The sequence below is a fragment of the Anomaloglossus baeobatrachus genome, chromosome 5, assembly GCF_048569485.1.
Source record: "Anomaloglossus baeobatrachus isolate aAnoBae1 chromosome 5, aAnoBae1.hap1, whole genome shotgun sequence".
Classification (NCBI taxonomy): domain Eukaryota; kingdom Metazoa; phylum Chordata; class Amphibia; order Anura; family Aromobatidae; genus Anomaloglossus; species Anomaloglossus baeobatrachus.
The window spans coordinates 63,085,487-63,107,238 of NC_134357.1; the positions used below are offsets into that span (position 1 = coordinate 63,085,487).

The 21,752-nt window shown below is 46.4% G+C and overlaps 1 protein-coding gene across 1 annotated transcript in view; it reads right to left on the reverse strand.

Annotated features, from left to right (window-relative positions):
• The window catches only part of DNTT (DNA nucleotidylexotransferase), a 599,319-nt gene that overhangs the window by 568,937 nt on the left and 8,630 nt on the right, over nt 1–21,752 (reverse strand). The window contains exon 2 of the mRNA XM_075352281.1: nt 11,882–12,056. Within this exon, the coding sequence (XP_075208396.1) occupies nt 11,882–12,056 (175 nt within the window). The remainder of the gene's footprint in view (nt 1–11,881; nt 12,057–21,752) is intronic.

Below are 21,752 nucleotides of genomic sequence, written 5' to 3' on the forward strand. Positions count from 1 at the left end.
TTCATCCGCAGGGATGCACGTGCAAGGGACGCCTTAACTGAGTCCCAAATGGAGGCAAAGTCACGGAGTACTGCATCAGCAGCAGGGATGTCCGAGGAAGAGGATACAGGCAATGGGACAGACGGCTGAAGTTCGTAGACGACATGGAAGGGAGAACTGGAGGAGGACTCACTAATGTGGTGATTATGGGAGAATTCAGCCCAAGGAAGAAGCGTGGACCAATCGTCATGATGGGCGTTGACGTAGTGACGTAAGAAAGAAGTCAATATCTGATTGACCCGTTCTACTTGGCCGTTCGACTGAGGATGGTAGGCCGAAGAAAAGTCCAGAGTCACTCCCAGATGCTTACAGAGAGCCCTCCAGAAGCGGGAGGTGAACTGAGTTCCTCTATCGGACACGATGTGTGATGGAAAGCCATGCAAGCGGAAGATGTGTTGTATATAGGCGTCCGCGAGTTCCTGGGCAGAGGGCAGTCCAGCCATAGGAACGAAATGGGCCATTTTAGAGAACCGATCCACCACGACCCATATGACTGTGTGTCCGGAGGACAATGGCAAGTCCGTAATAAAGTCCATCGCTATGTGTTGCCAGGGAACTGAGGGTATGGGCAGAGGCAGAAGACGGCCATATGGCAGGTGTTTGGGAGTCTTGTTCCTGGCACAGGAGGAGCAGGCAGAGACAAAAGAGGCGACGTCCGTGCGAAGGGATGGCCACCAGTAATGACGCACGATCGCACTCCATGTTTTCTTCTGACCTGCATGACCGGCTGTTTTCGAGGCATGGCCCCAGTGTAACACTTTTTGCCTGTCAGTCTCAGAGACATAGGTCTTCCCAGGCGGTATCTGGGCCAGGGTGACAGGAGCCACTGGAATAATCTTACTTGGACAGATGATGGGTTGAGATGTCTCTTCCTCCTGCTCCATGGGCATGAAAGACCTAGACAAGGCATCAGCGCGTACATTCTTGTTCGCGGGTCGGAAGTGAAGCTGGAAGTCGAACCGGGCAAAAAACAAGGACCACCTGGCTTGCCGTGGGTTCAGTCGCTGAGCAGTCCGCAGGTATTCCAGGTTTTTGTGGTCCGTGTAAATAATGACGGGGTACACTGCTCCTTCCAGAAGATAGCGCCATTCTTCCAGAGCCAGTTTGACCGCCAAGAGCTCTCGGTCACCGATGGTGTAGTTGCGTTCAGGCGCGGAGAAGCTCTTGGAGAAGAAACCGCAAGTCACCATCTTCCCGGAGGAGGACTTCTGCATGAGCACTGCTCCGGCTCCCGAGGAGGAGGCATCCACCTGCAAGGTGAACTGGCGGTTTAACTCTGGACGGTGGAGTACAGGAGAGGAGGCAAAGGCTCACTTTAGAGAGCCAAACGCGGCGTCGGCCGCAGGTGACCAGTCCTTTGGATTAGCCCCCTTCTTGGTCAAGGCGGAGAGAGGAGCAGTCAGAGCCGAGAAGTGAGGAATGAACTGGCGGTAATAGTTGGCGAATCCCAGAAAGCGTTGGATTGCCTTCAGGCCAGAAGGAGGAGGCCAGTCGAGAACGGAAGAGACCTTCTTTGGATCCATCTGCAGTCTGGTATCGGTGATGAGGTACCCCAGGAAGGGGAGAGAAGACTGTTCGAAGACACACTTCTCGTACTTGGCGTACAGACGGTTCTCTCTCAGTCTTTGTAGAACCAGTTGCACGTTCTCTCGGTGGGTCTGGAGGTCCGGAGAGAAGACAAGGATGTCATCCAGATACACCACCACACAGACGTAGAGAAGGTCCCGGAACACATCGTTCACTAATTCTTGGAAGACTGCTGGTGCGTTACACAGGCCGAAAGGCATCACGCAGTATTCATAATGCCCATCGCGTGTGTTGAACGCGGTCTTCCATTCATCCCCTGAGCGGATACGAACCAGGTTGTAGGCACCCCGAAGATCCAACTTGGTGAACACACGAGCTCCTCTAAGCCGATCAAACAATTCGGGGATGAGCGGCAGGGGGTACTTGTTCGTTACGGTGATTAGGTTCAATCCCCGGTAGTCTATACATGGGCGTAGGTCGCCCTCTTTCTTCTTTACGAAGAAGAAGCCTGCTCCAGCAGGAGAGGAGGATCTCCGAATGAATCCCTTAGCCAGGCTCTCTGTGATGTAAGTAGACATGGCCCTTGTTTCGGCTGGAGACAGTGGATATATCCGTCCTCGAGGTGGTGTAGTTCCTGGGAGCAGGTCAATGGCACAATCGTAAGGACGATGTGGCGGAAGTACTTCGGACTCCTTCTTATCAAAGACGTCTACGAAGGACCAATAGGCTGAAGGCAGTCCCGGTAGGGACTCGGGAGCCGGAGGTCGCCGGATAGGTTGTATGGTCTTCAGACACTTCTCATGGCAAGAAGAGCCCCATCGAGTGATATCGCCAGTGCCCCAGCTGACTGAAGGCTCGTGTGTCCGCAACCAGGGAAGGCCCAGCAGGATTTGATGTGACATATGCGGGAGGACGTAGAAAGCGATGTTCTCGGTGTGCAGAGCACCGATACGCAGTTCAAGCGGCTTGGTGATCCAGGAGATGGTGTCAGAGAGGGGTCTCCCATCCACAGAGGCAATCACAAGAGGTTTGGCGAGTGGAGTAACAGGCACCCGGTACTTGTCCACCGTGGCCTGTTGGATGAAATTGCCTGCTGCCCCAGAATCAAGGTACGCCTCAGCCGTAAACCGCGTCTCTCCCGTTGTCACTTGCACAGTCCATGTAACCGGGTCTGAGAGAGTCCCAGCACCTAGGGTGGCCTCTCCCACCAACCCTAGGCTTTGGAGTTTCCCGGCCTCTCTGGACAGGCGCGTAGCAGGTGTGTGCCCTCTCCGCAATAGAAGCAGAGACCCTTGGCGAGCCGCTCTGCTCGACGTTGTTCAGACTGTCGCACACGGTCGATCTGCATGGGCTCATGGACGGAGACACCTGAGGCCGTTGACTGGAGTACGGCGGGCTTCTGTGGAGGAGAGGAATGTCGTACCGGACGTCTCTCACGGGACACCTCTTTGGACCGCTCCTGAAAGCGTATGTCCACTCTAGTCGCTAGGGTAATCAGGGCGTCCAGGGTGGACGGTACGTCACGTCCAGCCAGCTCATCTTTGATTCGACCCGAGAGTCCTTCCCAGAAGGCGGCGGTTAGGGCCTCGTTATTCCACCCGAGTTCTGAAGCCAAGGTGTGGAAACGGATGGCGTATTGACCCACCGTCAGAGTTCCCTGACGTAACCGGAGAAGAGATGAAGCAGACGCGGAGGCGCGTCCGGGTTCGTCAAAGGTGCTGCGAAAGGCCTGCAGGAACTCCTGGAGGTTCTTGGTCATAGGGTCCTCCTTCTCCCACAAGGGGTTCATCCACGCCAGTGCCTCGCCCTCTAGGTGAGACATGATGAAGGCGACCTTGGCTTGGTCGGAGGCAAACAAATGTGGCAGCTGCGTGAAATGGAGGGAGCATTGGTTTATAAACCCCCTGCAGGTCTTGGGATCTCCGGCGTACCGGGGTGGTGAGGCCAACCGAAGTCTGGAAGCATCCGAGGAGGCTGCCACGGGAGCGGGAGCCGTGGATTGACTAGTGGAGGCCGGAGGTGCTGAAGATGTGACTGAGGCTTGTAGCGTATTCAAGCGGGCGTCCACGGAAGTCATAAAGTTCAGCATACGGGTCTGGACTTCACGCTGGCGTTGGAGTTCCTCATGCAAGGCCGCTAGTGCTTCGGCGGGATCCATGGCCTGTTCTTACTGTTAGGGCCAGATGGACGGGCAGACCCAGGAGGTGGATCCACTGGGCCGAACTCCCTGATGAGGGAAAGGAGTCCGGTAGCCGGAGCACTTTAGGTAGCAGAACAGTCCGTGCACTGGAAGACAATGGAGAAGTCCCTGAGACCACGAGGTCACTGATGGTGGTCCGGGTGACGGAGCTCAGGTTCGGAAGCCGTGATGATGTCAGGCGGGGTCCGGAACCGTTGGAGCGAGATGACGGGTCACCGCAGGGATCCGAGATGGTACGGACTGTCAGGATGGCAGATGGGCAGCGTTCGGGGTTCGAGACACAGCAGGACCGGATGGCGATGCAGGATCGGCTCTAGAAGACAGAGAGGTAAGTATCTCACAGAACACAAGGAGACCTGACTCCTAGCTTGGGAAAACACGAAGAACAGGCCCCGCTCCCTTGGACATTAACCCCCTATATACCCTGTACCTGTGTGCATCATTTCCTGTCAGTGGACACTGGCCCTTTAAGAAAGGGTCAGTGACCGCGCGCGCGCCCTAATGTGCATGCGCGCGGCCCGGGTGCCAGAAGCCAACACAGGAAGCTGAGAGGAGGACGCAGCAGAGCCGGCCATGGACTGGGAAGCCGACGGGCGCCGGGAGCGGGGACCAGGAGGCCTGGGAAGCGCGGGCACTGGAGGCTGGAGAGCGGGGAGCGTGGCAGGTGAGCCGGGCAGCGGAGCAGAGGACCCGGGGAGCGGAGCACAGGACCCGGGGAGCGTGACATATACCCACTGGGGTTGGAAGAGACCATGGCCATGTGGGACTCTATGACTTTATTATGTGAAACCGTGGTGCCAAACAGTGAATAGGAGGACGTACAAATAGCAGCAGTAGTACCGGGAACTATGTAGTGCCAGCAGTCTGCAGTAAAATTGTGCCGTGAAGTTAAATGTACCATACTGAAAATGTTCAAAGTATTGTGTCCATAGTAATCATGCATCAGAATCACTGTGCGTATCTGTTAGCAAAAGATAGAAATCAGAATCTGTGTCCATGACTACCCAGCGGGAAAATCCTGGTCTGCACAATGGCCTAGCTATAGGTATAGCTGGCACACACAGAGACCACACACCCACCCAGGAACACCGCAACCAATCCCTTTCCCCTTGCTCTGTGGAGATGGGATGGCCAGAGCGCTCATCATCGAAGAAGAACTGCGGAGAAGCAGAAGCCCCCCTGGCCAGAGACTACTGCCCCGCGCCACCCGCAAGCCAAAAGTGCTTGAAAGTAGTTGGATAAAGTAATAGGATACATGTCTTTTCAGGACAATTGAAGGCTTTGCAATACTGTCCATTCAAGGACAATTGATTCTAGAGTTGGGCCCTCTTGACCCTTAATGGAAATATTTGGTTTCATAAGCTATACAACAATCCACCGCTTCTAAAAGTCCCCTACTCTGGAAACGTCTCCTATCTTCCACATTGAGAGCTCCTAAATAATCAATGATACATTGTAAATCATGAGATAGGATAGTTTGTCCCTATTGACTATGTGACATTTTAAATTTGCATAATATTTTGCACATTCATAATGTAAAAGAGGGTGAAGCCAAACTAGTTAAAAAAAAAAGTTGTATCAAACTTTCTTCAGGCATGTGCCAACCCTGCATGGGACTACTGACCTTATTACCATATTAATAAAACCGGCTGTTGTAGGGAAATCAAGATCCACTCTTAATTTGCATTGCATATGATCCAATACAATGTATCTGGCACAGTTGTCCTCTGAGTATTAAAAGTTTACAAACTTCGGGAAAGAACAGACAAGTTCAAAAGTAAGAGAAACACCAAACCCAGACGAAAACAGTGGGGCCATGGGCAATGTGAAAAATTCAGGAAAGATCTGTGCTCGTTGTGTGGAAGATATTCAGTGTCTTCAACAAAAGGTCATTCAAATATTAAAGTAAATTCTGATTATAGTCTTCTTCTTAATTGCATTAATGTATTAAATTATTTTCTCTTCGGCAGGTCTCACACAAATGTTGAACGCAGCTTGTTGTTGCTGAGAAATAAAAAAAAAATAAAACACATTTCCTGGCTTGCGATTGTTCTAAGCCTGAGAGGGATGGCTCCATCTGGTGTGTTGTTTCTCCTTTACCGACTTTAAAGGGAATCTGTCTGGTCCAATATGCACCCAGAACCACAAGCAGTTCTGGGTGCATATTGCTAATCCCTGCCTAACTGTCCCTGTATCTAGTAGCATAGATAAAGAGATCTTTAGAAAACGTATTTCTAAAGATCCTTTATGATATGCTAATGAGTGCAGGGACTAGTCGCAAGGGCGTTCTTTTCCCCAACTAGTCCGTCCTCTTAGTATGTTAGACCGGGGTGCTCGGATCCGGGATGGTCGTGGCTCTAGGGGTCCGGACCCGGGCTCGGCTGACACTCCGATCCTTGAAAAGGGGCTATTTACAGGGGAGAAGTCCGTGACGCCACCTGCGAGTTGCGGTAAGGGGAGTACCGCTGTGACGCCCTGGGCAAGCCAGGGGTCACAGGTCATTGCACCACCACACCCTACACCCCAGTTAGGAACACCAAAGCTAACCCAAAATCCTTGTTGCCTTCCTTCAGGGGCTGATGTTCACACCAGGGGGTGGGCCAGGCAGTTGGCTCCGCCCACCGAGGAGTTCACAGCCCTGGAGGCGGAAGAAACCAGGCAGATTAGCTCAGGGAGAGCTTGAGTGAGGAGCTAAGTGAAGGAGTAAACAAGTAGTGAAGTGAAGGAAGTAAAGTGGTAAAGGAGGACAGTAAGAGTGGTGACAGGAAAGGAAGAGTGTGAAAAGCCTGAAGTGGTCCAGCTGTGTGCAGGACAGAGTCAGCAAGGTCAGCAACGGCGGTGATTGTCTGGAGGGGTGACCGTTTGGAAGTTCCTGGAAGGACCGCGGACGGGTGGTGGCCCGGCAGTCTGGAGCAGTGTACAAAGGACAGTCAGCACCAGGGCAGGGGCCTCTCGGACCCCGGCAAGGCTAGGAGTCACCATAATTTGCCAAATCCGTCAGTGAAGGGGACGTCGATCCCCCAACAACCAAGTCCCGATTGAAGGCAACAGCCCAACCATTATAATAGAGACACCGCCACCGCCAGGGCACCAGTTTCTAAGGGCCAGCGCCTGCGGGCAAAGAGTAGAGCTCCTCCGGTCCAGCTTGAAGCCGGGGAGCGGGTTACCGGTGGGAACCCATCGAAACCATCAACAACATTAGGTGCAGGAAAAGGGACATCACCGTCACCTACTGGGGAAAGCAAGTGCAGCCGTCCGTGGGAACCGTCTTTCTAGCCGTGTGTTTTACCGAGAACTGTGTCAACGTCTCAGGCTGAGTGAGTACCACAGTGCCGCAAGGCACAGCGCTGCCCCCGCGTCCCTGCGCCCACCAAGCCCTGCATCTCCCACCTCATCACTGGGCCCCGGGATCACAAACCCCTATCCACGGAGGGGCAACACAACAACTTGCTGCTTCACACCATCACTCCCGGGATCCCCACACCGAGCAGCGGTGGTGCTAACAAATCACCACAACCGTGGGTGGCGTCACGGACAATAGACAATATCCCCACAACCCAATCCCCTTTCACTCACGGGCGAGGAGCGCCGCTCGAGAACCCCCGGGATCCGGCCCACCGCTCGAGCCACCACTGAGCAGCAGCTGGACCCGAGCAGAGGGGGTGAGCGCAGTGCTGACACTCTCCTCCCCGCCCGCGACACCGTCACTGCTGATGGGAGTACCGGGGCAGATGGTGTGGGGCATCAAGGTGTCAGTCCCTCCGCAGGTAGGGAAGGCCCCGGCCTCTGGGGTTTTGGTGGGATTACTGGGAGTGCTGGGTGCAGGGGAACAGAGTGGGTACTGCCGGTAGTCATGGTGTTGGATGGAGATATAAAGCAGACACTCACACTGTAGATAAACCAGAATCTCTGTGCATCATAGTCACTTCAGGGGAGCCCATCCATGTGTCCGCTCCCACCGGTGTCGTTTGATAGCCCGGACCTTTACCTCCGTGCACAATTTTTAGTATCCATTGTGGCCCCTTGGCGTGAAGCTGTTGGGGCCCTACTACCCGTGTGTATGACAATTGTGCTCTTGATGGCTGGCACTTGGGATTTCAGTTGGGTTGTTTTTCTGGAAAACCCTATTCCCCGCGTTGTGCTGATGCCTTCAATCTCTGAGCTCTTGGGGAAAGTTCATAAAGAAACTAAACTATCCTTCACAGGTTAATTATCAAGGCGCCTGAATATCTTCCATTATCTAGGGTCCTGTACCCCGCTGTGCTCCGTACCAGTCAGTTCTTTTGGGGTCCCGATGCCGACAGTCCTCCTAGACTATGTCCGTCGCACCCTCTCCAATGTCACTGCCACCGGTCCCCGTCTCCTGTGGTCCCAACCTTGGTCTTGCTCCCCGGGAGCTACAACTCCCAGCTCCTCTCTCTTTGAGGGCTACTCTCAACTACTCTCACCTTGAGAGCTGACTCTAAACTCACTTCCTCCCTCCCACCAGTCTGCCTGACCCCTAGGTGGGTGGCCCTATTCCAGCTTAGCCAATCCTACTGGTGTGTCTGACAGGTTTGATGTGAGGTGTGATTGGGATTTGTGATGCTGATGGTGCGACACCGGTGATTGGGAACCTGGAACCATGGGGGCGCCACATTAGCACGCCCACAGGGGTGTGCTAACATGCTATTTAATGCCCACTGCCCAGCGTCATCGGCAGTGACATGTGTACCTGTGCCAATTGTCACTGCCTCAGACACCAGGTTTAGGGTCAGTGAGCATGATCAGAAGTCCCGACACTTCCGGTCATGTGCACTAGACCTATCTGAACCCAGGAAGCGTACACCTGGCTTCAAAGTGCACATGACCGGAAGTGTCGGGACTTCTGATCATGTGCACAGAGCCTAAACCCGGCGTCTGAGGCGGTGACAATGGACACAGGTACACGTGTCACCACCGATGACGCTGGGCAATGGGCATTGAATAGCATGTTAGAACTCCCTTATGGGACCCTGTGGGAGTGTTAGCATGCTAAGAGGGTGGACTAGTCGGGGGAATAAACGCCCTTGCGACTAGTCCCTTGCTCATTAGCATATGATATAAGATTTTTAGAAATACTTTTTCTAAAGATCTCTTTATCTATGCTAGTGTATACAGGCACTGTTAGACAGGGATTAGCAATATACACCCAGAACTGCTCGTGGTTCTGGCTGCATATTACACCTGACAGGTTCCCTTTAAGAAAGATCTTTTCCTTATAAATAATCCACTGCTATAGTGGATCACAAACGTTTCTCCAAAGCAAAGCATGCAAAAGACAATATCAAATGGGAGAGTGGAATGGGACAAAGCAACTCTGGCATTTCTCACAAAAAATAAAAAAAAAATTAAAAATAATGATCAGATATTTATCATATTTTTTGCACATGAATTTTGGCATATTTTATGTTATTTTTAGTCTTTAGACACAATTATAAAAGTTGCGTCACATTTTTCGAGTATTTTGAGCTCGTCAAACAAAGCAGGATCTCCCTCTTTATAAAAATAGATTTGGCAAATTTATCAAACATCAACCAACTTTGATAAGTTTCACAAAAATTAGAACACAGCAATAAGTAAAACTGATTTTAAATTTCCCCTCATGATAACTTCCCTTACACTGAATGTGCTCCGCAGCTCAGCTTTGGAGAAGTGGTGGTGAAGGATCTTTGCTGATGTCATGATCATGTGACCATAATGGGCGGAGCTCAGCAGAGAAGTGCTGGTGAAGGACCAGTGGTGTAATCAATTACAATGCAGGGTATGTGACTAAAGGGGGATTTACGCTCAGTGACATTGCTAGCGATGTCGCTGGTGAAAGCACCCACCCCCATCGGTTGTGCGTCTCAGGCAAATCGCTGCCCGCGGCGCACAACATCGTTAGGACCTGTCACACGGACTTACCTGCCTAGCGACGTCGCTGTGGCAGGTGAACCACCTCCTTTCTAAGGGGGAGGTTCGTGCGGCGTCACAGCAACGTCACACGGCAGGCAGCCAATAGAAGCAGAGAGGCAGAGAGCTGCCGCAGGAAAGTTACGCCCACCTCGTTGCCGGAGGACGCAGGTACGGTGTTGTTCAGCGTTCCCGAAGTGTCACACGTAGCGATGTGTGCTGCCTCAGGAACGACGAACAACCTGCATCCACAATGACCAACAAGACTTTGAAAATGAACGACGTGTCAACGATCAACGATTAGGTGAGTATTTTTGATCGTTAACACTCGCTCGGAGCTGTTACACGCAACGACGTCGCTAACGACGCCAGATGTGATTCACAAATTCTGTGACCCAGACGACATATCGTTAGATATGTCGTTGCGTGTAATGGGGCCTTAAGTTAAAAAAAGAATCATGCCTTAACTTATGTGACTGTGACTGATTCCAGCCAAAGCTCCACCCCTATGACTGAAATCTAAGGTATTTACTGCAATCACCTAAGCATATAAAGTCTTTTTTTTTTTAAATAAATATATTGATTTTTTTTTTCTTTTTCTTTTTTTTTAAACCATGTATTGCATAATTTAAGACCCACTGGGATGGTTTAATATAAAAAAAAAATGACAGGTTCCCTTTAAGCTAAGGAATGAATGCATTAAATTAATAAAAAGAGCAGCCAGCGATGGGTATAACGGGCCATGGTGTATAGTACTTTTTTTTTCAACTAATCATTTTAATCCCTTCACCCCCCAGGCAATTTTCCGTTTTTCGTTGTTTGTTTTTCCTCCCCTTCTTCCGAGAGCCATAACTTTTTTATTTTTCCTTCAATCTCACCATATGAGGGCTTGTTTTTTGTGGGACAAGTTGTATTTTTAAACAAAACTATAACTTTTACCACTTTGAAACGGCAAAAAAAAATCCAAGTGTGGAAAAATTGCAAAACAAAAGTGCGATCGCATGATTGTTTTGGAGGTATTTTTTTCACCATGTTCACTTTATGGTAAAACTGATGTCAGTATGATACCTCAGGTTGGTATGAGTTCGTAGACACCAAACATGCATAGGTTTACTTTTATCTAAGGGGTTAAAAAAGACAGAAGTTTGTCCCCAAAAAATGGCACACTTTTTGCGCCATAGTCCGCAACCTGTAGTGTTCTCATTTTTTGGGATCTGGGGTTCAGTGATGGCTTATTTTCTGCATCTCGAGCTGAAGATTTTAATGGTAACATTTTTGCGCAGATGCTATGTTCTTATCGCCTGTTAGTACATTTTGCGCCAAATTTGCCACGACCAAAAAACAAAATTGTTGCATTTATAATTTTTTTGTCGCTACGCCGTATATCGATTAGGTTAATTGATTTTATATTTTCATAGATCGGGCATTTCTGAATGCGGCAATACCAAATATCTGTATGCTTTTTATTTTTTTAACCCTTTAATTTTCAATGGGGCAAATGGAAGGTGATTTGAACTTTTAGGTTTTTAATTTTTGAAAACTTTTTTTTACTTTTTTTTGTTTTACTAGTCTCCCTAGGGGGCTATAAGGATCAGCAGTCTTATCGCTCATTCATTTCTGCTGATCAGAGCAGCATCGCTCTGATCAGGAGAAATGCTCCATTCTTGTTACAGCTGCTGCTCTGCCGCCTGTAACAGGAACTACATCATGATAATGTCAGGAGTCATCACATGACCTGTGCAACCATGACAACCATCGGTCCCTGTGATCATGTCATAGGGCCTCCGATGGCAGTGCTTTAAATTGCGCTGTCACATTTTGACAGCTCAATTTAAGTAGTTAACAGGTGCGGGTGGCTCGCGGATCCACTTGTGTCTGTGAGGCACACATGTCTGCTGTTCAAATCAGCAGACATATGCATGAATCACCACCTGCTCACCACAGCAGCAGGTGGTGATCACCCCTTCATGATTTAGGATGTACTATTACATCTTAGGTTGTGAAGGGGTTAAACAAAAAATGTGCTTCACTAGCCTCTTGCCAAGTTTCTAGAAAAAGAAGCTTGAATTGGTTAGTGTAAAAATTCACTTGAATAATTATTGGAAAAAGCTGTTTTTTTAGGTGTAAGTTAGTGTTCAGAAATCTACCACAAATATATATAAGAATAATGATACCAAAGACAACTATCGTAATGAGCCTTACCTGCAGCTGATGTCTGTGTTCAATTTTTATGGGGTATCCAGCTCCCATGCATTCTGTGAACCAAGAGATATCCAGAATCTGATATGCATTTGCTTTAGTCAGTTTTGCAGAATTAAGCCACTTCAGCACTTCTTCCCCAGAATTATTCTCAGCCACAATATGAGTTACTGAATCTCTGCAAGACAAGTATTAATAGATATGGTAAAATAAAAAATGTATATACCATAATAAAATAAAAACAGATTAGCATCAGCACCAATAATACATATCTCAGCATCCGATTCTATTTTGATACAAAAACAGTTAAATATTTAGGAGCTATATATATATATATATATATATATATATATACATATTTGTATATGTATATAAAAAAACATATATATATATATATATATATATATATATATATATATATTTATATATATATATATATATTTATATATATATACACACACACACACACACACAGAGTAAAATAAATATTATTGATATGAAATTCTCACCAGATGTCAGTAACAGCCCATCCAATCCACACCAATCCACACAGGCAGAGAAATCAAGCCCAGATGCCCATAAATTTAGTGATGTGTAATAATGAGAGATAACACAGGGAAAAAGTATCGAACACACTTACTGAAATGTATCTAATATTTTGTACAAAAGCCTTTGTTGGTAATAACATCTTCAAGATGTCTCCTATACAGTGAAACCAGTCACATGCATTGCTCAGGTGGGATTTTGGCCCATTCTTTAACACAAACACTCTAGTCTTTACATAGTGCAGGTCCAATGGGTTCATTCTATGAACTCTGAACTTTAGTTCCTTCCATAAATCTTCTTTTGGATTCAGGTCTGGTGATCGGTTCAGCTATTCTAGCAGCTTTATTTTCTTTCTCTTAAACCATATATCTTTGTACCGTGTTAGCCAGTAGAGATAAAAAAAATGTTTAAAAGAACTGAGAGTCCTCAGTGGTTGATACCTTTTAATGGCTAATTGAAAAGATGGTAATAATAGCTGCTTTCGAGACTACGCAGGTCTCTTCATTAGGCTCAGTATAACACAAAATCTGAAGACACACCTATTTATACACAACAGGACACAGAATGGAGCAGTGTCTTATTTACTGCTGCATTCTATGTCCTGTTGTGTATAAATATGTGACTACAACCTATTGAGACTAAGCTACTATGGTCAGCAGGGTCGTCTTTCTCTCTCTTTCTTGTAGAGTGTAAGCTCGTATGGTCAGATGGGTCCTCTCTCTCCCATGTACAGTGTAAGCTCTTATGGTTAGCAGGGTCCTATCTCTCTCCTATAGAGTATACACTCTTAAGGTCAGCGGGGTCCTCTCTCTCTCCTGTAGAGTGAAAACTTTTATGGGCAGCATGGACCTCTCTCTTTTTCTTGTAGAATATAACCTCTTATGGTCACCATGGTCCACTCTCTCTCTCTCTCTCTCCTGTTGAGTGTAAACTCTTATGTTCAGTGGAGTCCTCTCTCTCCTGTAGAGTGTAAGCTCTTATGGTCAGTAGGGTCATCTTGCTCTCCTATAGAATATAAACTCTTATGGTCAGCGGGGTCCTCTCTCTCTCTTATAGAATGTAAACTCTTATGGTCAGTTGGGTCCTCTCTCTCCTGTAGAGTGTAACCTCTTATGGTCAGTTGGGTCCTCTCTCTCCTGTAGAGTGTAACTTCTTATGGTTAGCATGGTCCTCTCTCTGTCCAGTAGAGTGTAAACTCTTATGATCAGCATGGTCCTCTCTCTCTTATAGAGTGTAAACTCTTATGGTCAGCAGGGTCCGCTCTCTCTCTTGTAGAGTATAACCTCTTATGGTCAGCGTGGTCCTCTCTCTTTCCTATAGAGTGTAAACCCTTATGGTCAGTTGGGTCCTCTTTCTCTCATTCCTCCACATGTATTTTCTGAACAATTACAAGCTTTCCAAAATTGAAATTAACGCAAATGTGTTGGCCACAAATCAAATTTTTGGGAAGATTTTACAAATTTGAATTTAAAAAGATTTGCTCACTTGAGTACTATGCCACACAGAACTTTACAGCTAAAATCTTTAACTCTTTGTGTACCACAAACTTGTAGATTTCTTGCACTTTCTAAGATCTCAAATCTCAGCATGCTGTGCAAAAAAAAATCTGCAGCAGGTGTAATTGGTGGAAGAGTACTGTGAGAGTCGCAGTCTTCAGTTCAACAGCTGGTAACGCATATTGCCAATGTCTGTAATTTCCCTCTTTGTAAACAGCAGATCCCATAGTCAGACTAATTGTACGCTGCTATTACATGTACAAGTGAATTTCCGAGTAAATAATGAATAATTAAAGGAACAGCTTTTGGACAACAGGAGTCCTTGTTAATTTATGAACCTCTGACTTCCAACAAAGATGTGTAGCTGATGCAGATTTCCAACGGACATTTTTTGCTACTGTGCTGATTTTTTTTATTATTGAAAAAAAGCTATTTTTCGTCAGCCGTTCTTCTTGAAAGTAAATCTAACCTGCCAGCAAGAACAAATTGTGCACATTTTTCTTATTCCTAATGAGTTCATAAAAAGTCATGAAAATATTAATATTTTAAGACATATTTATTATTCCTCCTAGCCAACACGCTCAATCCCGGATGATATTTTTTAAAAAGCATTTCTCACAAATAAGACTATTCTGTTGCGATTGCTTTAGAAAATGTTCTAGAAATGTTGTAGGAAGTGGAGAAAAGAAAGATTTCATTTATTGTAGCTCCGCACAACAAATTACAGTGACATTCTCTTAAAATACCTAGAAAGGTTTAGGTCATCCTGTCACGATTCCTCTGTGCACAGCATCTTACACACAGGTGATGCTCTGCAGCGCCTTCATGTATTACGGAGCCGGCAGTAACATTTCCTTTGTGCAGAGCATTTTCCATTTGGAGATGCTTTGCTGTGTTTCTTTGAGCCCTAGCTGGCAGTTTGATTGACAACACAGGTTCTGGAAGGTGCTTTTACTCAGGTGTTCCACCTTCCTGGTAATTGCTCTGCTTCATTACTGAGCATGCTCTCCCAGATCCTTCGGCAGTCGTCCTCTTTGGTTCTGCAGTTGTGCTCTTGGCTTATGTTTGTGCTTGTGTTCTGATCTAAGTTTCTTGACCCTGGACCGTTGTTTGACTCCTCTCTGCCCACTTCTTATTCTTGTCGTTACCTCCTGGATTGTGACCTTGGACCGTTACCTGACCACGTCTTTGTCTGCTCCCTGAATCTAATACGTACTCTCCTGGAATTCTGACCCTCGCCTGTGACTTGACTGCGTTTTTGCTTACTCCCTGTGTCCTGTTGTATCCTCCTGTTTCCTGACCCCGGCTTGTCTGACTACCCTTCCGTCTATACTACCCATAAGTATTGACCAGTATCACATATCCCTTTTGTTGGATTATGCTTTATTTCCTTTTTTTTATCTCATTCTCTCCCATTCTACATTTTTTTCCTTTCTCCCATCCTTATCTACTTTCATTCCTTCCCCTCCCAATTCATTCCTAACGTAAAATAAGGTTTAGGTCTTCATTCGCTACCATCCTTAATTACTTATTTCCTTCATTTTCCTCTTTACTTTTGTTTTCCTCTCTTTTTTCTTACTTTCTTCTCCTTTTTCCCTTCTTTAGTTCCCCTCTTGTTTTATCATGTTCACTATTATGCCGGCGTCACACGGTATGATATATCGGGCGATATGTTGTCGGGGTCACGTCGTTTGTGACGCACATCCGGCATCGTTAGATATATCGTACTGTGTAACACCTCAGCCCAGGCCGTGCCTCCAGCTTCAGCTATCCCTGTGGCCCTTGCCACTCTAGGCTGGAGATTTACCCGATGTTCGGTGTCTGATGACCTCTGCCCGATGTCTGAAGCCTTTCCCGCTGTCCGATTTCTGATAAGACTGTGCCTGTCTGCCTCCAGCCTCAGCTATTCTGGTGGCCCATGTCACACCTGAGACTATGCCTGTCCATCCCAGCCGTGCCCTCTACGTGGGCCACTCCTGTGGTGCCAGCCTTGCTAAAGACTTTGTTTGTCTGCCCTGACCATGCCATCTTCCCTGTTACTCTCGTAGTCCCAGTCTTCACTGAGAGTCAGCCTTGTCTACTCCTGTGCCTGCCGCTGCCCTGGGGGTCAGCTGATACAGTCCCGGTCCCTGCCCTAGGAGTAGCACCTGCGCCCGCCTCACAGTGGGCACAAAGTCAAGCCCCTACCATGAAAAGGGTCTGTCTGGGGTCCCTCTGTGGTCCAGTGGGTCCACTTCTGCCCGCCGCAGTACCATCACCCGGCGGTGAGCGTAACACCCGCTTTTCTTCCCAACCTCTGTTTCCTTTCTATTAGTCTCCATTTCTACCTTTAATTTCTTGTTTTCCCTGCCTTGATTTCTCTTCTTCTTTTTTCTTGCTGCCTAAAGGATTAGGAATTTCCTTTACTTCCATCTTTATTTCCTTTTTTCCTTCATGTCTCTTATTACACCTACTTCTTCCCTTATTCACTTTTGTTCCTTTTTCGTCCATCCAATTACTTCTTTCTTTTCTCCCTGCCTTTCCTCCTCTCCCTCCAGTCTAGTGTTTCTCAACTCTAGTCCTCAAGGCCGACCAACAGATCATGTTTTCAGGTTTTCCTCAGTATTGCACAAGTGGTGGATTTTCAGGATTTCCTCACTATTACACAGGGAATAATTCCATCACTTGTGCAATATTAAGGAAATCCTGAAAACCTGATCTGTTGGTGGGCCTTGAGGACTGGAGTTGAGGAACACTACTCCAGCCCCTTTTCATCATCCTTCCACTCACTTCTCTTTGCAACAATCAATAGTATTCTCTTCTCTTTCCATCCATCCTTCCATCTAGCTTGCATTCATTTGTTCTTCTATAAATTCAGTTTAAGTACAAGTAAAACATCTCCAGTCAGGAAGTTGTTGTGAAGATAAATCTCTAGCCATATATATCACACTTAGAAACCACGTGCAGGTTTCAAGACACAAGTGTTATAAAAGCTTAAAATACACAGTCTAAAATTGTTAACACACTGAAAGCAAATTGAGAAAAAATACACCTATTGACATTAAAAAACAAACAAACAACAAAATCAGAAGACATGGAAGGAAATATAAAATAACAAAACTACCTATACTCCCCTTGTTACCTTGCTTTAGAGATGAAGACCCCATCTGGCCATCTAACCTCTGGTGTCAAGCACTTTTCTCAGTGTTGTATTACCAGGAGCAGCTTGTTACGCTGACTAATAGAGACAGTAAAGGATGAGAGACATCATATACCAGATAGGAAAAAACCTTTGGGGTAGTCTATTGCTCAACTTCTTTTCCAAAAACATCTAGTGTGCTTTAAAATACTAAAAGAAAGTAAATTTCTCTATTCTCCTCTACCCCTCTTCGAACGTTTTCCAGGTGGCCCCTGAAGGAACACTACTTCTTCTTCCCTTCAGTTGCGTTTTATATTCTTCTCTACTCCTCTTCGAACACTGTCCAGGTGACCCCGGAAGGAATTCTACTTCTTCTTCCATTCAGTTGTGTTCTATATTCTTCTCTGCTCCTCTTCGAATGTTGCCCAGGTGGCCCCTGAAGGAACCCTACTTCTTCCTCCATTCAGTTGCATTCTATATTCTTTTCTGCTCCTCTTCGATTGTTGTCCAGATGGCCCCTGAAAGAACCCTACTTCTTCTTCCATTCAATTGTGTTCTATATTCTTCTCTGCTCCTCTTTGAACGTTGTCCAGGTGGCCCAGGAAGGAACCCTTCTTCTTCTTCCATTCAGTTGCATTTTATTTTCTTCTCTTCTTCAAACGTTGTCCAGGTGGCCTCGGAAGGAACCGTACTTCTTCCATTCAGTTGCATTCTATATTCTTCTCTGCTCCTCTTTGAACGTTGTCCAGGTGGCCCCTGAAGGGACCCTAGTTCTTCTTCCATTCAGTTGCGCATGAGACCATTGCGTCCAGTTGCTCCAATGGACACATGTCAGTACGTTGGGAACACGATGGAAAGAGCCTGCCACTGTGCATGCTGTTCTAGCCTTGCAGACATATGATTGCAGCTGCAAATCACTGGTCACATTGGATACATTAGTCACTTGCCCATTAGGTCAGAAAAGGAAGTGCGGAAATCAGTTGGCATCAAGGTCACAATGGAAAATGATTTTTGGGTGATTAATAAGTTGAGTATATTTTCTTATCTTATTTTTTAAGTATTTTGGATGGTTTTGAAAAAAGTCAGGGTGGACAAACCTTTCAGCCCTCGTCTCATTAGCTGCATCACTGCTGCTTGTCAAGGAATCTTTATTTCCAAACCTAGGACCCTTTCTAAATCATAAGATATGAGGTCAATTCACTATTTCACAATTGGAAAAATTGATATCCTGCTGCACACATACGGGAGTCAGCGGTCTTTTAGGATTCAGAAAGGTTATATCCTGGGACATCTCTCGGGTGTATTATTCTCTAAGATATTCCTTCACCGTTGCGCTCCTTACAGGATGTTTCTATTTAATGTTTGTTTATGAAAACAGACATTCATTCGTGTTTCATTCTCCAGTAAATACCACAACCCGACATGATTTTTCCTGTATTCCGAAAATCAGTTGGAGATAGAACGGCTGTTTCCTGTGGTTTATCTACATTATATAAAATATTCACATTAATTGTTAATTCGTTACACAGGCGGCATGACTGGGAATAATGCCATATCCAAACCTAGCATTGTGGTAGTAGAAGCGCAGGAGTTGCTGATCGCAGTGCTCCCCAGATACCTGTACAGCTGTGTCTGCTATTTGGCACAGAGAACAAAATATATAAAACTCCCTCAGCTAAGCACAGCAAAAAAGACAAAACGCTAGATAAAAAGTACAAAATAACAGATGCTTCAAAATCATACACAGCAAGTTACAACTTGACCTGCTTTTTTTTAGTATATTGACCTGAGAGATGAAAGCTATAGGACTTAGGACTTGCTCAACTTCTGTAGATCACTGGTGGCTCCACTATAACCACTGACGTTCCAAGTTAGCCTCTATTATGGGATTAATTGCCTCAACTCAGCTTTTACCCCCTTAAAAGGTTTTTCCAACTTCTAAAAAAATGTGATGTGTTCACTGGTATAGTGCTCAATGCACAGCCACGAGGCAAATGGAGTGACACTTGACCCTTGTTTGGATGCAGCAGGCAAATTATGACCACTTGTAGACAAAGATCGAGGGGACTAGAGAAGCATCTGCATTAGACCTGAAAAGGCGAACAGTAAATATGAGAGGTCTAGAGATGAGCGAACCTGAGATTTGGTGTTTGTACCAAACACAGACTTTACACAAAAAAACAGAGTTCAGATTCGGATTTCGAGTGCTTTACATATGAACACCACTCTCGCGAGCATTGCTCTGCTTGGGTACACTCAGTGCTCAGCCTAGTGTGAGCCTCTTGCAGTGTTTGAACGGCTCGCACTGGGGGTAACAACAGCATGATCGGGTGTAGTGTGCACAAAAAAAAAATATGGAAAAACCCAATTTACCCTCCCCAGAAGTGATCTATTTATGGCTGGCCGCATGTGGGTGGAGACCCAAAATACCCAACTAGTGACTTCAATTGGGGTTCCGGTCAAGTCCAGATCCCAAACCGATCTTAATTTAAGGTTTGGCTTGCTCTGCTGAATTGAATTTCCACTGGTCTGCTATTCTCTAGAGCGGACCCGTTGAAGATCGAGATCGGCGGGCTCAGCCGGACTTTAGATGAAGTTCAGTTTGGAACCCAGACTTGACCTGAACCCTAATGGAAGTCACTGATTGTCAATTTGGCTCTTCGGCCACATGCAGCCAGCCATAAACAGATGACTTCCAAGGAAGGGTGGGCAGGGTTTTTCAATTTTTTTTTTGTGAACACGACCCCCGATAACGCTGATTTTAGCCCCAGTGTGAGCCGATCAAACACTGCAAATGGCTCTCACTGGGCTGAACACCGAGTGTACCCAAGCACAGCGATGCTCACTCAAGTGATTAGCATATTTAAAGCACCCGAACTCCAAATTCGACTTTTAGTAAAGTCAGTGTTCTGTATGAACACCGAACTTTACTGTTCAGGTTTGTTTATCTCCAGTGAATAGTGTTTGTTTTATAGTTGCTATGGTTCATATGGGGGGGGGGTGCCAGATGTTGGACTTTTAACATTAAGGAAGGTTGCATAAACTCTTGGCTTATCCTGTAGAGTTGCTCATTGATGCTGATATTTTCCACAATCCCATAAGACCACACAAAACATATTCTTTCCAGACAAAATACACCTATCTATAAACCTTCAGTGATTGCCCACAAAAGCTCTACAAGCCGGCCCCTCTTCCAGGCCCACTACACAAAACCACAACAACTTCCAGTCAGCTTGGCTTCTGCTCCCTATCATACCAGACCTAACTTGGAGATACGCTGTATAAACAAACTATTGGGGCACACGTCATAATCACTAAATTCAGGTCTTTCATTCAGTTCCATTGTTACAAGTGCACAAAATTCAGCCACTCGCAATGCAGTCTGCCCTTACAATCATTTGGTCAGTTCTAAAGAGCGCACTGAATTTGAGCATGGTACTCGAACAAGACACCAACTTTGTAACAAGCCAGTTCATTAAATATCCTCCCCCCTAAATTTTCCAATATCAACTGTGATTGGTATTATTGTGAAGTGGACGAGTTTAGGAAGCAAAACAGCTCAGTCAAGAAGTGGCAGACAAACCAAAGCTACAAAGTTAGTTTGCCAAGTGCTGAGACAGGGCAAAAAAAGTTGCAAACCTCCTGAGTTTGGGAACCAAAAAAATGGAAAAAAGTAGTGCGAATAGAGTCTTATCTGAGGATACTGGATAATGTGGAGAGACAAAACAGGCTCACCTGGGGTAGTTGTGAAAGCCACAACTACTTTGAAAGCAAAGACAGCTGCTACAGTATCCGTGGGCAGGGCCACCACTGGGAATTCCAGAACCCCATACTGGCAACATTTTCGGGCCCCCTTGGGACTCCGCCCAGGCTCCAACCCAGCTCCGCCTCCACCCCTCAAACTCCTCCAGTCTCACTGCCCCTCTTGGAAAAACATGTGTAATATACAGTGCCTACAAGTAGTATTCAACCCCCTGCAGATTTAGCAGGTTTACACATTCGGAATTAACTTGGCATTGGGACATTTGGACTGTAGATCAGCCTGGAAGTGTGAAATGCACTGCAGCAAAAAAGAATGTTATTTCTTTTTTTATTTATTTTTTAAATTGTGAAAAGTTTATTCAGAGGGTCATTTATTATTCAACCCCTCACACCACAAGAATTCTGTTTGGTTCCCCTAAAGTATTAAGAAGTATTTCAGGCACAAAGAACAATGAGCTTTACATGTTTGGATTAATTATCTCTTTTTCCAGCCTTTTCTGACTAATTAAGACCCTCCCCAAACTTGTGAACAGCATTCATACTTGGTCAACATGGGAAAGACAAAGGAGCATTCCAAGGCCATCAGAGACAAGATCGTGGAGGGTCACAAGGCTGGCAAGGGGTACAAAACCCTTTCCAAGGAGCTGGGCCTACCTGTCGCCACTGTTGGGAGCATCATCCGGAAGTGGAAGGCTTATGGAACTACTGTTAGCCTTCCACGGCCTGGACAGCCTTTGAAAGTTTCCACCCGTGCCGAGGCCAGTCTTGTCCGAAGAGTCAAGGCTAACCCAAGGACAACAAGGAAGGAGCTCCGGGAAGATCTCATGGCAGTGGGGACATTGGTTTCATTCAATACCATAAGTAACGTACTCCACCGCAATGGTCTCTGTTCCAGACGAGCCCGTAAGGTACCTTTACTTTCAAAGCGTCATGTCAAGGCTTGTCTACAGTT